A 12,564-nucleotide genomic window follows, 5' to 3' on the forward strand; every position below is an offset into this window, starting at 1 on the left:
ACGAATGCCTATAGGATTTCCTTATGTGATTGAAACATCACTAGACGCAATAAAATGACGTTAAAAAAATCTTAATTTATTTATTGCATTCTTCACACGAAATCCAATTTTTATTTCTAAATATTTTAGCAACATTCGATTCAAGTTAAAAGTAAAAACATAATCGCTCATTTTAAAATGCATGTAACTTCTTGTAATATTCAAACTTCAAAATTTTTATTTCATTTTTAGGAAATTGATTTTTTCAAAGCCTTCCAAGTTAAATTTGGTTAGAAAAATCATTTCGAAAAGCATGATCAAATATAAACAGCGCAAGTGTTATAAGACTTAAGAAAATTTTCAAAAAGCGAACAGAAAACAACAGAATTATGGATTGGAATAATGAACGAAAAAATAATGTGGAAAATATCTTTCAAATTGATGATTTTTTGCTCACTTGACAGTACACTGCTTGAAAGTGAGTCTAACATGAGCAAAATTTCTACTTAATAATGTTTATCAAGAAGATTTCGTTTCGAAGAAAGGTTAGTATGACTGGTAATTGAATTGTTAACCCTTTCCGGATGAAGTAGGAAAATATTATTTGCTTTTCTGGTTGTATTGATATCGTAATAGATGAAAATCTGTAAAGTTTAAATGTGATATCAGCGAAGCGAGAGTATTTTTTGTGCTTTGGCGTACTAGGAATCCAACTATAAAAGTGCCAATTAGCAGAAGCTCTGTGAGCGAAATATGTTACGCAATTTTTAAATGATACTTCCTGCGCGCAACAAGTGTTGTGAAACGTCAAAACACGTATACACCAAATAAACCGTTACCCCACAAACGATCGCCGTCCACACAGCGTGCAAGGGAAAATTAGAAAGTGAGCTGGAAATTCGATAATAATTCACTCGAAGTTTTCACTGAATGACAAATAACAATCACTACTGCTGAAAACAAAAATGGTTGTGTTCAGCCTGGAAAGATTTCCCGATGTTTGCTGGATTTGTTTCAAACCTAACACTGCTCGCAAAAAAATGATTTCACTGGATACAAAGGATGAGCTGTTTGATGGCACTATTCGCGAATTCCTCGCGGCGGTTACTTTTATTATACCAGAGGTAAGTGCCCATTAAATAGTGTAATTATATGTTGGAATTTATTCAGCTTTCTGATAGGACAACAACAACCTAATGCCACAATTGATTTGTGCGGGCTGTTTGGATCCGTTAAAAGAATTTGCCAGATTTCGAACAAAATTAAATACTACGAATCTTCTGATAAGTGCGTTAGTGGAATTGAAACTTCGCAATGAAAGGCCAATTAGAGACCTATTTAAGCATAGAGGCACACAATTGGGAATACTGATTAAAAACTTACAACTTTGTTCAACTGAAAAAATTAAACTTAAGGATTTATTAGCTGAATTTTCGCTGTACGATATAGCCTCGCTCACAGAAAATGGAAATGACGAAAAACTGACGGATTTCAACAAATTTAAAGCTTGTACAGAGTTAGTTACAGCCGATGATTTACCACAAATTAATGAACTCGTGTGTGATGAAGACCATGACACCAACGAAGGGGCAGCAAAAGAAGCACAGATTGAAGTTAAAAGAAAAAATAGAAAATCTACCAACAAACAAGCAGCAAACAAAAGAACTTGTAAAATTGCCAAGCGAAAATCCACCGATTTGGACTCGACGTCTAGCATGGATTCAATCGCGACAGGTGCAGTAAATCCACCAGCAAAATGTGCAGATAAAAACGGAACCATCGAAGCAGATCCACCAGCGAAAAGAGTTAAAAAGCCGTACTCCCCGAAAACAGATCCGCCATTGAAGTGCTCCGAGTGTTCGTTTGCCACTCGCTATGACACCGTTTTCATCAAACACCAAGCAACCCATGACAACCCGAAAGACACCACGGACGCGCAAATTTATTTTTGCAGAAGTGCGGGTTGCGCAAAATCATTCTCGTGTCGTCAGATTCGCTTCCGCCACTTTCACCAGGCTCACTGTCCGTTTGTTTGCGAAATTTGCGGCAAGCGGTGCGCTACGCAGACTGAGTTGAAATACCACGTGGAGCGTCACAAGAAACAGCACAGCTACAATTGCCGATATTGTAAAAAAACTTACAACACAAAAATTGACCTAAACTTGCATATTCGGTTTTCCCATAATGCCCAGCGCAATTACCCTTGCGAGATATGTGGGCTTAGCTTTCGAAGGTAACATTTTTGATATTTTTTATGAGACCTTTGTTTGACTTACTTGCTTTTTTCAGAAAAGATATTTTAAGATCCCACCTTAGGCACCACAAAGATGTTTACGAGTATCCATGTAAGATGTGCGACAAACGCTACAAAACAGACAGTGATCTTCGGAAGCACCGCATGACAATACATGATGGATTGCGAGTTCCCTGCGAGTATTGCACTGCCGCCTTCGAAAATAGAGGCAAAATGTTTGATCATGTTGAGCATATTCATGGAGTTAATCCATTTAATTATGCTTTTGGTATAAATCACTAATATTTGTATACTTCAGATACAGGTACGTTTTGTGTGTGACATTTGCGTTCTGCCGCTGGAAGGTCAGGACAAACTGGATCAGCACAAGTTACGCCACACAAATCCTCAAGAATGCGAATGCGGCACATGTTTAGAGGTATTCTCAACAGCTGAGCTCATGGCCAGTCACGTTTGCATAACATACATGTACGATGAGCCGTATATTTTAATTATAGTATTTGCCTAATACGACGTGTTTTTCTTGCAGAGACGACTATGTATGCTGTAACAGAGACCATCGAAATCATCAATTCTACAACAAACATATGTTCATTAAGCATGGTAAAAAGAGTAACGCGCGGGTTAAGCCTATACCGGGCCAATTGTTGGGAACAATCAGAGCCACCAGGGTAAGCGTTGGTAGCTGATGTTACGAGTAATGGAATGTTTATTATGCTTGATTTTACAGAAACGCATTCAGATGTGTCGGAAATGTGAAACTGTTTTCCCGAATAGAGCTCAGAGAATGAAACATGTTGAAAATTGCATTGGTCCGACTGAAAGTACAACACCGGCGGAGGCAGCTAGTTTTGACTCAAGCTTAGAGAGCGATGCACAAAATCTAACGCCAACCCCGGTAGAGCATACTGTTAATTCCCAAATCACATCGACGATTAGTTCAAATACAACTGAGGCTACTGGTTTCGACATGAGATCAGCACAAAATCCAACGACAGCTCCGGTAAGCCAGCTGGTAGATTTTCAAATCGAATCAATTTGCTCGGATCTAACTAATGCTACTAGTTTCCACACGAGATCTACACAAAATCCAACGTCAGGTCCGATGGAGCAGCTGATAGATTCCCAAATTGAATCGCTGATTAATTCTAATATAGCGACTGTCAATAGTTTCGATATGAGTACTGCACAAAACGCAACATCGATCGAATCAGTGATTAGTTCTAATCTAGCTGATGCCACTAGTTTCGATATGAGTTCTGTGTATGTATTACAAAATCCAATGTGTGTCCAGGAGAATGAACAAATCAACAACTTTTTTGATACAAACGAATGTATCCAGTTACCGAACTTTACAAGTTTTAATGTGGACTTTGGGTATACGGAGAACCAAATGCTGGTCCAGCAAATGAACCAGCCAGCTATTTGTGTTGGTCTACCAGAAGGCTCACAAGTAGTTAATACATTATCTTTTAATACAGTTATTGATTATAGTGCGAAAGAACCCGTTCTTTATTTCACAGACTATTAAGTTGTGAGTTCATTTTTTTTCAATCTACGCGTTCTAGCATCGCTTCCTTTTGAGCTATGTTATTTTATGATTAGTTTATATTGAAACTGTCCAGGAGATAAGACAAATGAATTTTTACAAAACGTATACAATTAAAATAGGTTCAAAACAATCAACTTAAGAGATTCATACAAGTGAGAAGTTGTTATTACGACATGATTTTTATTGTTCAAAGCTAGAGTGGCATGTCTCCCGAATAAGCTGCTGTTATTATGATAACTTTTTTCGCAACCTATTAAACTGTGATTGCCTTATTTTCTAACAACTTTCTAACATTATTTCCTTTTGAATTATGTAGTATTGTGCTAAGCAAATACTTTATTTATTCATTTCATGTTCACGAGATTAGAATAATGCATTCATAAAAAACATACACGGTGACAATAAGTCCAAAAATATTACTAAGAGATTTATACAAGTGATAAGTTGATATTACGCAAGGTTTTCGATCTCCGAAACTAGATTTCGAGTAGCACGAGTTTAAAACAATCAGCTGTTGTTACAACTATTCGCACAAACTATTCTACTGTGATTGCATTGCTTTATTCTTATCCATTCGTTTCCTTTGAGTTATGTCGTAGGTATTATGATAAACAAGTATTTTATTTATTCATTTAAAAGTTTATATTTAAGGCAAAACTGTTCACGAGGCTAGAAAAATGCATTCCTAACAAATGTATACGATGAAAATAAGTCCAAAACTATTCATTCAAAACATTCATACAAGCAATAAGGTGATATTACGACAGACTTTTTAATGCCGAAAACTAGATTTCAAATAGCACGAGTCTCAAATAATCAGCTGTTATTACAACTATTTCCACAAACTATTATACTGTGATTGCATTATTTTTCCTATTCCACGCGTTTCTTTCGAACATCCTTTCGGTTTTAGCTATGTTATACTATGATAAGCAGGTACCTATTTTATTTATTTATTTGAAATTTAATACTTAAAGCAAAACTGACCAGGAGATTAGAAAAATATATTCATAACAAACGTATACGATGAAAATAAGTCCAAAACTATTAACTTAAGAGATTCATACAGGTAATAAGTTTATAATAGGACAAGGTTTTTAATGGTTTTCGGGTAATGATTTTTATGATCCCAAAAGAAAAGAGTTCATGCAGTATATTTTGAAATAAGCAATACGAAACAGGGATTTATCTTATGTGCTTTTCAATACTCAAAAAGCATGAAAAAGTTACAAAACCATCTGACAACAAAAAAATGCAATACAGAGATTAATCTTATGTTATTTTTAATACTCAAGAAACTCGAGATATTTACAAAACTATTAAATTTATTATCGAAATATCTTCATTATTACTGTTATACCTATTGTGTGTTCAATTAAGTGCATTTCAATCACTGCAAAAACGTTCAACATACCTACGTATTTCTTTCTGAATAATAAACGGTTGAAAATCAACTAAAGCGCAATAAATGTATATGGGGAAACAAAACTATAGATCTCTCTTCTTACAGTGACAAACGTCTAGACACAGACTACACTTGAATCCCCACGAACAGCGAACATGTGAGGGGGTTCTAAAATTCTCTAGTATGTATTAATACCTAACCCTTATTTTTTCATCAAATTATACAAAAGTTTTATGCTTCACAAATTTTACAAATTGTTATTTCTACTGTGTTAGTGGTACGAAAAAAAATGGTGGATTGGTCCGCCATTTCGTAGTGTTTTTTTTTTATCAAAATAAAATTTCTTTTTGCTCTATTCTCAAACTCTCGCTCCACTAATAATCAAGCATTATTGCAACCAACACGTGGTTGAATATGGCCATGCCTGAGCGCATGGCTGAAAAACATGGTATCTTGAGCACGAATCCGTTGCTATATCAGACGCCGGTATCCTAGCACATATTTGTTGCTATGCTTAGTAAATGCAAACAAGCTGCCAGTTTTGTTCACAAAAAGAAGTCACTAATTTTAAAAATCTTTTAAAAAATTGATAAAAATCCGTATGCAAATCAATGGCATCTCAGGAAGTCATCAATTTAGAACCAGCAGCAATCATCGGCTTTGATGGTAGGAATGGTTCAGTAATGATTGCACATCTTGTTTAACTAAATTTTTCCTACCGTAGGCCACGTTATTGCAGGTCTACGAATTCATCCGGATGGGAAACATTTGGTATTTCCGCTCGGCAACGAAATATCCGTGTACGAGTTGGAGTCCAACCGGCAGAGCTTCCTGCGGGGACACACAAACACAATATCGACGGTTGACATTTCACCAAATGGGAAGATGGTCGCCTCAGGCCAGACAAACCATATGGGGTTTCGAGCGTATGTTATAATTTGGGATTGGCAAAGCCGAAAGGAGATTTCCCGCTACGAACTGCATCGAGTTAAGGTACAATCATTGTGTTTCTCATGCAATGAACAGTATCTGCTCAGTTTGGGTGGTAAGGACTGTGGGTCGATAATTGTGTGGGATATCGAGCAGAAGTAAGTACTTTTCGGTGCCTCGTATTCAATTAGTATTTGCTCAGCGAAAGGGATGCTTTTAGTATGGCGATTTGTGGTACTATTGCAACTAAAGAAACGACCGGTGATGCAACGAAGGTTTGCGCACTGAATAAACGCTGGACAACTTTTGTTTCAGGGGGAGATCGTGAGTATTCTTGTTCTGACTTCCATACTGCAATCGATCGATCGATTCAATTTCAGAGAACCTGCGTGTATGGCACGTTGATCGAGACAGAAAACGATTAAACGTTCAGGATGTGGCTGTCGGAAAACTGCGTCGAGAATTTACAGGTATGCGTATAACTGAGGACGATAACATTCTGTATGTGGGAACAATGAGTGGAGATGTTGTCAAAATTGGACTTAATGTAAGCACTAATCCGAGTGCACCTGCACAGGAAAAAGTGCCAGTACTTTTAGGGTGTTTCGGAAAACACAACCCGAGAAAACCGCTCGGAAAAGATTGCGAAAAGTATCACTACGGAGTACGGGATCTGTTGATATTACCCGACGGAAAATTGATTATAGGTGCCGGTGACGGAACTATAGATATGGTACAGGAGAGGAATGTGAGCTTTAAAAACTATAACAGCCCTACCTGGCCGCAGTTTAAATCGGTAAAAGAATCGTTTTTACGCTTCCAATATTAGTGACGATTAACGATACGTTTCAGATTCAATCGACCAAAGTTGGAGGCGTTATAACTTCTCTCCAAATAGTTAAGCAGTGCACACTGCTGATCGGTACGGATGGTTGTGAAATTTACTCCCTGGAGCTTCATTGTTTCGGTTCTAGCTTGAGACTGTTGAAAACATGCCACACCAACGCCGTCTACGACATTGCATTTCCATAGTTAGTATACGTTAGCGTTCAAGGGTGTGGTATTGCTAAAGGAATTCTTTGTTTTCCAGCAACTTTTCATTGGTATTCGCTACCTCGAGTCACGAATCGATCCGCATTTGGTCCACGTCACGAATGCAGGAACTGCTACGCATCGTGGTTCCGAATTTTGCTTCCTCCTCGATCGTGTTCAGCCGCGATGGTAAGAGTATCATTTCAGCCTGGAACGATGGAGTAATCCGGGCATTCACTCCGCTGACGGGCAAGCTGATTTATGCCATACCAAACGCTCATAACAAGGGCTGCTCGTCGGTCGCTGTGACGAGCAACGGTAAAATGTTGGTCAGCGGAGGTATCGAAGGACAAGTACGCGTCTGGAAAATTGAACCATATGTCCAGAGCATGATTGGTGTTCTGAAGGAGCACTACGGACCTATCGAATCCGTTCACATTAACAGCTTCGATACCGAAGTGGTTTCTGCTTCGCGCGACGGATCGTGCGTGATTTGGGATTTGATTCGATTGACACGCAAACATGTTATCTTCGCTCACACCCAATTTATCGCGGCACAATACTATCCAACTGGCGTTCAGATATTGACTGCCGGCTCGGACAAACTTATTGGCTATTGGGAATCATTCGACGGCAGTCTAGTACGAGAGGTGGAAGGATCGAAGTCCGGACCGATCAACGCTATTGACATGAACATGACTGGAGAATTTTTTGTATCGGCCGGAACGGACCAAATTGTGCGGTTGTGGAACTATCAACTCGGCATGGAAGTAGCGGTTGGGATTGGTCACGCTAGTGCGATTACATCCGCACGGTATAGTCCGAACGGGAAGTTTTTGGTCACCGGATCCACAGATGGAGGAATTTTCGTTTGGACAGTTCCGGAGGTAGGGTTGATTATTTTTGATTACAAACAAACAATGTACTATCTTCTGTTGCTTTTACATGTAACATTACAATTTCATAATTTCAGCAATATCACATCAAAGTGTCCCCGCCGAAAGCTACATTCGAAACCAACAATCGGAAGGGAACCGCTGATAGTATGACCAAGACTAAGCAGTCATTCACTCCACCAGTAGTAGGCAAAAAATCCAATGAAAATGTTCGTGAAATCGAATCTGCGCGTTCCACCCATTCCAGTCAGATTGCACGATGCCCTAAAGTGGATATGTCCGTTCAGCCAACTGTTGATCCAAGCGTGGATGCTGCTACCCTAGCCGATGACCCTCAGCAGCAGGATTTGCTAGAAACGCGGTCTGTTCACTCACAAAAATCTCATATACTTGAATAACTAACTTTTAACTACTGTGACAACGAAAATTTATTTTGCTACAAGGTTTTTAATTGTGAAGAGAGGTTACAAGTCATGCATTATAATAAACAAATCTTTGGAACATTTTAATCTGAGCTTAACTGGAGTAAATTTCCTATGTACGCATTGATTTCGACCCGTGCGGCTTTCAGTTGCGGAAAATCATCCTCCTTAGGTTCGTACATGTTGGCACAGTGAGCCGTTCCATCTATGAATATTGTTGGTATGTGGATATCGTTGCTTTCTGTTAAACCCAACCGGTGCCAGGGATCGATGGAACCGTGCACATACAATACATTCGTTGTCGCCGGATTGAGCGCTCCGTAATTGGTATTTGTTCTGTACACAGCTCGGTTCAATGTTTTAGTGTTGAACTTCTGCCCATAGATGTCGGCGCACTGGCGCACGAAAAACTCCACGGGGAATCTGTTCCCAAACACCGATTCTGGCTGATCCGATGTTTGGTAGAATCCAAACTCGTTGCAAGTCTGATAGGTCCACTGGCGAGCTAAAAACACAAGACAAAAATTTAAAAAAAAATGAAATTAATTATTTTTTTTCAACTCGAGTACCAACCTCCACTCGCAACTTCTGCGTCCCAGGAAATATTTTGCATTTGCTGAACTGTTTTGTCGTACACGTAATCTAGACACTTTTGATCGTCTTGCTTCATAACCATTTCGTTGACCTTAGCTAAGCGTGAAACAGGAGCCCCAATGGTTTGGTTGGTCATCACATCGCACACCTGATCGATAGTAATTTTAGCGTGGGGACTGTTGTCCTTGTTATACTGTACAACACCAGCGAAGTTGGAAGCAATCGCCTCAAACAAACTGGCGATATCAAGTGGATTGCTTATGGATTTCTCTACTGGATCACACAACATAAACTTCTCACTAAGGCTTCTCTGGCCAATCATGTGTTTCAACATTGTTTCGACCTGAGTCATTGCACTTTGCACGTCCTGAACGCATTGCTTTGAATAGCGCCCCAGTGAGTCCACCACCACTTGGAAATACTCAATGAAATCAATTTTAGCCAATAAAGGACCACTGCTACTGATAGCGCCATGCACTAAATGGGGATATTTTTCTCTTAACCAAGCCGCTAGAGATCCCGGATAGGATCCACCGAAAGCAATCCAAAGATTTCTCGAGCTCAGTTGAAATTTCTCATTCATAGCTTCTATAAAATAGGCCAAATCTGCTAGAGCCTGTTCCGATGTTAGAAAAGCAAGATTCTCCGTTGCCAGATCTTCAGTGGGATGACTTTTTCCGTAGAATCTGTGTTCAAGCTGAAAACACAACGCCCCATGCTCTTTAGCATAATGGATCCAAGCTCCTTCAGTCATCCAACGGGCAGTAGCCTCTCCTTCGCCGCCGATCATCAAAAATACCGGTCCATTACCGGCTGATGTATTAAAATATTGATCATTCAAATAATACCGTTGTTGCCATGTTGCCGAATTAGACGGATCATTGTGATCCAATAGCTGTTCGAACCACAATGTTTGGACATCTTTATTGGTCCCCTGGAACAAAATTTTGTGGCGCGATGGACTATCGGCTGAGAAATGCTTGCCTCTCCAAAAATGCCTAATGCACTTTACGGGACTGTGAGTGAGAATCACAAAAATTGTAAGCACAAACAGCCCGTCTTTTACAAACATTTTAACAAGAAGACGTAATGAAACCGACTATTTCACCAAAAGTATCAACTGACGAGTAAACGTTAGATTTTTCTCCTCAGATAACGCCGCATATAGTAAAACGTTGACCCTATTTTTATAAGCGTTGATTGTTGTTTTAATAAGCACGATTCACTAGTATAATGCGAGTAAATATTATAATACAATTCCACCAACCATTGTTATTTCAAAATTAACCGAACAGAAACCGAACCGACGTCGTTCGATAAGGATTAACGAAGCCCACCGATCAAGCCCAAGTGCGAGTGCGAACGCGAAGTCGTGGCCCACTCGTGGGTCGGCATTCCAAACAAAACCACACTGAAATAAAGTGCAGATAATGTTTTGGAAAATAGATGAGGAAAAAAAAATGTTTTGGAAAATCCCATGTTTGGTTATTTGATTTAAATCGAATTAAAGTATATTTTAATATAAACCGTTGTGCTACGAAAGTTTATTAATAACATAAACAATCAGATTCAACGTTGATGATGCAGCAAAAGCCAGACTATAATAAATCAAGAAGAATGGTAGTTAGAATTAGGTTTATAGTTAAATTAATTCGTGTTCAGTGGAACTTAATTCCATAGCGCCTTTCACTTTTATCCTAGCTTCGGAACAATTGTTTGTATGAATGACCCGCACAATCGTAAATTGTCAAAAAGTATGAGAAGTTTACTATACTAAAAATAAAAAAAATAACTTTTATGTGTTAAGAGATAGAATAGTTTATTCAGCACGCTGTAACTCTGTACCCAATGAAGATAGGAATTTTATTTGTTCAGCAAAGTTTCATATTTTTGCACGCTCTAAAACTTTGCCAAATTAACCATTACTCTATCTCCTAACACAAAAAAGTTAGTATGTTGGATATATGAAAACTTACTGTAACATATGCTCGCCGTACTCCAATATGGGTTGATTGGGACAAAAGGAACCTTAAGGAGTTTACAGTACTTCAGCTTAACTTCTAGAAATAGTATTGACATCATGATTCCTTGATGACTTGCCCCCTTTTAACCTATACGTTCTTGAAGTTATCGAAAAAATAAGCTAAAATATGATATAACTTTGTAAGGAAAAGTCCTGGAGATATATGTCTTTTGGCAAAAATGTATGTTTTGTATGTCCTAACAATTCCTCCGAACAATACTTTCGTGTAAAATGCAACTAACAAAAGTTAAGTACAAAAAACTATCTTTTAAGTCAGTTTCATGTAGTATACTTTATAACTTTGTACCGAAAGAAGATAGGGTTTTCATTTGTTCAACAAAGTTTCATACTTTTAAATGTTCTACAACTTTACTGAATGAACTATTCTTCTATCTCTTAACACATAAACGTTGATTTTTTTATTTTTAGTATAGTAAACTTTTCATACTTTTTTACAATTAGCGATTATGCAGGTCATTCATACAAACACTTGTTCCGAAGATGGAATTAAGTTCCACTTTTTGCCTTTTTGGACCACTGTGCAACGGTTTCTTGCGTGCACCATGGAGAACAGAAGCATTGAGCGCCTGCAAGAAAATATCGCACTATGTGAGATTAGAGAAGTGACGATTTCGTCATATCGTGAGTGGAGTGATGAGCATGAACATGAGCATGATTGACCGCCCGCGGTTGCTACTCCGTTATTGCTAGATCAGCAGTGATTACACAGAGAACCAATAGATGATGCTTGAGACCAATATGCATCCTCAATGTGTACCCAGTCCGCACAAATGACATCCCAAGTAACAATTATTGTTGCCTAAACGTTTACTCGATCACTTTTATTAGGCTACAGTTGAACAATAACCGAAATGGAAAATAAAAAACTTCTGTTAAATGGTTGTTCAGTTAAATTTGGAGAAATTATCCGACACACAGTTGTTTAGGAATGGCGAAGAGGGTTTTGAGCAACAACAGCAGAATATTGTATTCAACACTGGTTAAACCAAAACAGATGCACCAGAAAACATTTATTAGCCTACTGTTCTCTATGTGTTCGACCTGTGTTCGAATAAAACATTTATTAAATATTTGTTAACCTTTGCTCGACTGTTGAAATGCTCTTGTTAAATGCGTGTTAAATAATAATGATTAAAAACGTTTGTTTCGCGTATTAGAATATACTTATGCAGCTCACGCTGGATAGTAGCGTGGAAAAAACGTTTAGTCGATATTTATTCAGCTATTTTAGCACAAACAAAATGTAAAAATAAAGTTCGAAGAAATTAGTTGAACCATATTTATTTGTGGTAATATTTTTTATTATAATTCACTTTATTAGTTTTTCTACTTGGAAATATTACCGGTAAATTTTAATTTATATCGGAAGGCAACATAGTCTCACGCCACCCTTTTTTTAAAACCATCTTTTTTCTTGGGTCCCTGATGAGATTCGAACTTGCAATCCATTGCTTGG

The 12,564-nt window shown here is 38.2% G+C and overlaps 3 protein-coding genes across 3 annotated transcripts; 2 read left to right on the forward strand and 1 right to left on the reverse strand.

The window, feature by feature from the left end:
• The first annotated feature begins 436 nt into the window (after positions 1-436).
• On the forward strand, positions 437-5,177 carry LOC129724322 (myoneurin-like). The gene is made up of 7 exons (XM_055679082.1): positions 437-524; positions 616-1,103; positions 1,161-2,212; positions 2,269-2,476; positions 2,532-2,701; positions 2,763-2,904; positions 2,964-5,177. The coding sequence occupies exons 2-7, from the start codon at positions 945-947 to the stop codon at positions 3,762-3,764; spliced, it is 2,532 nt and encodes an 843-aa protein (XP_055535057.1). The 5' UTR covers positions 437-524; positions 616-944; the 3' UTR covers positions 3,765-5,177.
• Positions 5,178-5,695: 518 nt separating this feature from the next.
• Positions 5,696-8,541, forward strand: LOC129724323 (cilia- and flagella-associated protein 52). The gene is made up of 7 exons (XM_055679083.1): positions 5,696-5,856; positions 5,915-6,278; positions 6,341-6,444; positions 6,501-6,916; positions 6,973-7,151; positions 7,211-8,039; positions 8,126-8,541. The coding sequence occupies exons 1-7, from the start codon at positions 5,802-5,804 to the stop codon at positions 8,444-8,446; spliced, it is 2,268 nt and encodes a 755-aa protein (XP_055535058.1). The 5' UTR covers positions 5,696-5,801; the 3' UTR covers positions 8,447-8,541.
• On the reverse strand, positions 8,452-10,439 carry LOC129724324 (putative serine protease F56F10.1). The gene is made up of 2 exons (XM_055679084.1): positions 9,044-10,439; positions 8,452-8,975 (listed from the first exon to the last, which is right to left on the reverse strand). Exons 1-2 carry the CDS (start codon positions 10,134-10,136, stop codon positions 8,554-8,556), a joined length of 1,515 nt encoding a protein of 504 aa, XP_055535059.1. The 5' UTR covers positions 10,137-10,439; the 3' UTR covers positions 8,452-8,553.
• Positions 10,440-12,564: the final 2,125 nt, after the last annotated feature.

Source organism: Wyeomyia smithii, chromosome 2 (genome assembly GCF_029784165.1).
Source record: "Wyeomyia smithii strain HCP4-BCI-WySm-NY-G18 chromosome 2, ASM2978416v1, whole genome shotgun sequence".
In the NCBI taxonomy this organism is placed as follows: domain Eukaryota; kingdom Metazoa; phylum Arthropoda; class Insecta; order Diptera; family Culicidae; genus Wyeomyia; species Wyeomyia smithii.

What these genes read in the sequence shown, in the direction of transcription:
- LOC129724322 (XM_055679082.1), top strand. Translation starts at nt 945, where the DNA reads ATGGTTGTGTTCAGCCTGGAAAGATTTCCCGATGTTTGCTGGATTTGT. An exon ending in TTACTTTTATTATACCAGAG is followed by an intron (nt 1,104 to 1,160) that starts GTAAGTGCCCAT and finishes GCTTTCTGATAG; the next exon opens with GACAACAACAACCTAATGCC. An exon ending in CACGTTTGCATAACATACAT is followed by an intron (nt 2,702 to 2,762) that starts GTACGATGAGCC and finishes TTTTTCTTGCAG; the next exon opens with AGACGACTATGTATGCTGTA.
- LOC129724323 (XM_055679083.1), top strand. Translation starts at nt 5,802, where the DNA reads ATGGCATCTCAGGAAGTCATCAATTTAGAACCAGCAGCAATCATCGGC. An exon ending in GTGTGGGATATCGAGCAGAA is followed by an intron (nt 6,279 to 6,340) that starts GTAAGTACTTTT and finishes GGATGCTTTTAG; the next exon opens with TATGGCGATTTGTGGTACTA. An exon ending in TCGTTTGGACAGTTCCGGAG is followed by an intron (nt 8,040 to 8,125) that starts GTAGGGTTGATT and finishes TCATAATTTCAG; the next exon opens with CAATATCACATCAAAGTGTC.
- LOC129724324 (XM_055679084.1), bottom strand. Translation starts at nt 10,136, where the DNA reads ATGTTTGTAAAAGACGGGCTGTTTGTGCTTACAATTTTTGTGATTCTC. An exon ending in CGCAGAAGTTGCGAGTGGAG is followed by an intron (nt 8,976 to 9,043) that starts GTTGGTACTCGA and finishes TTGTGTTTTTAG; the next exon opens with CTCGCCAGTGGACCTATCAG.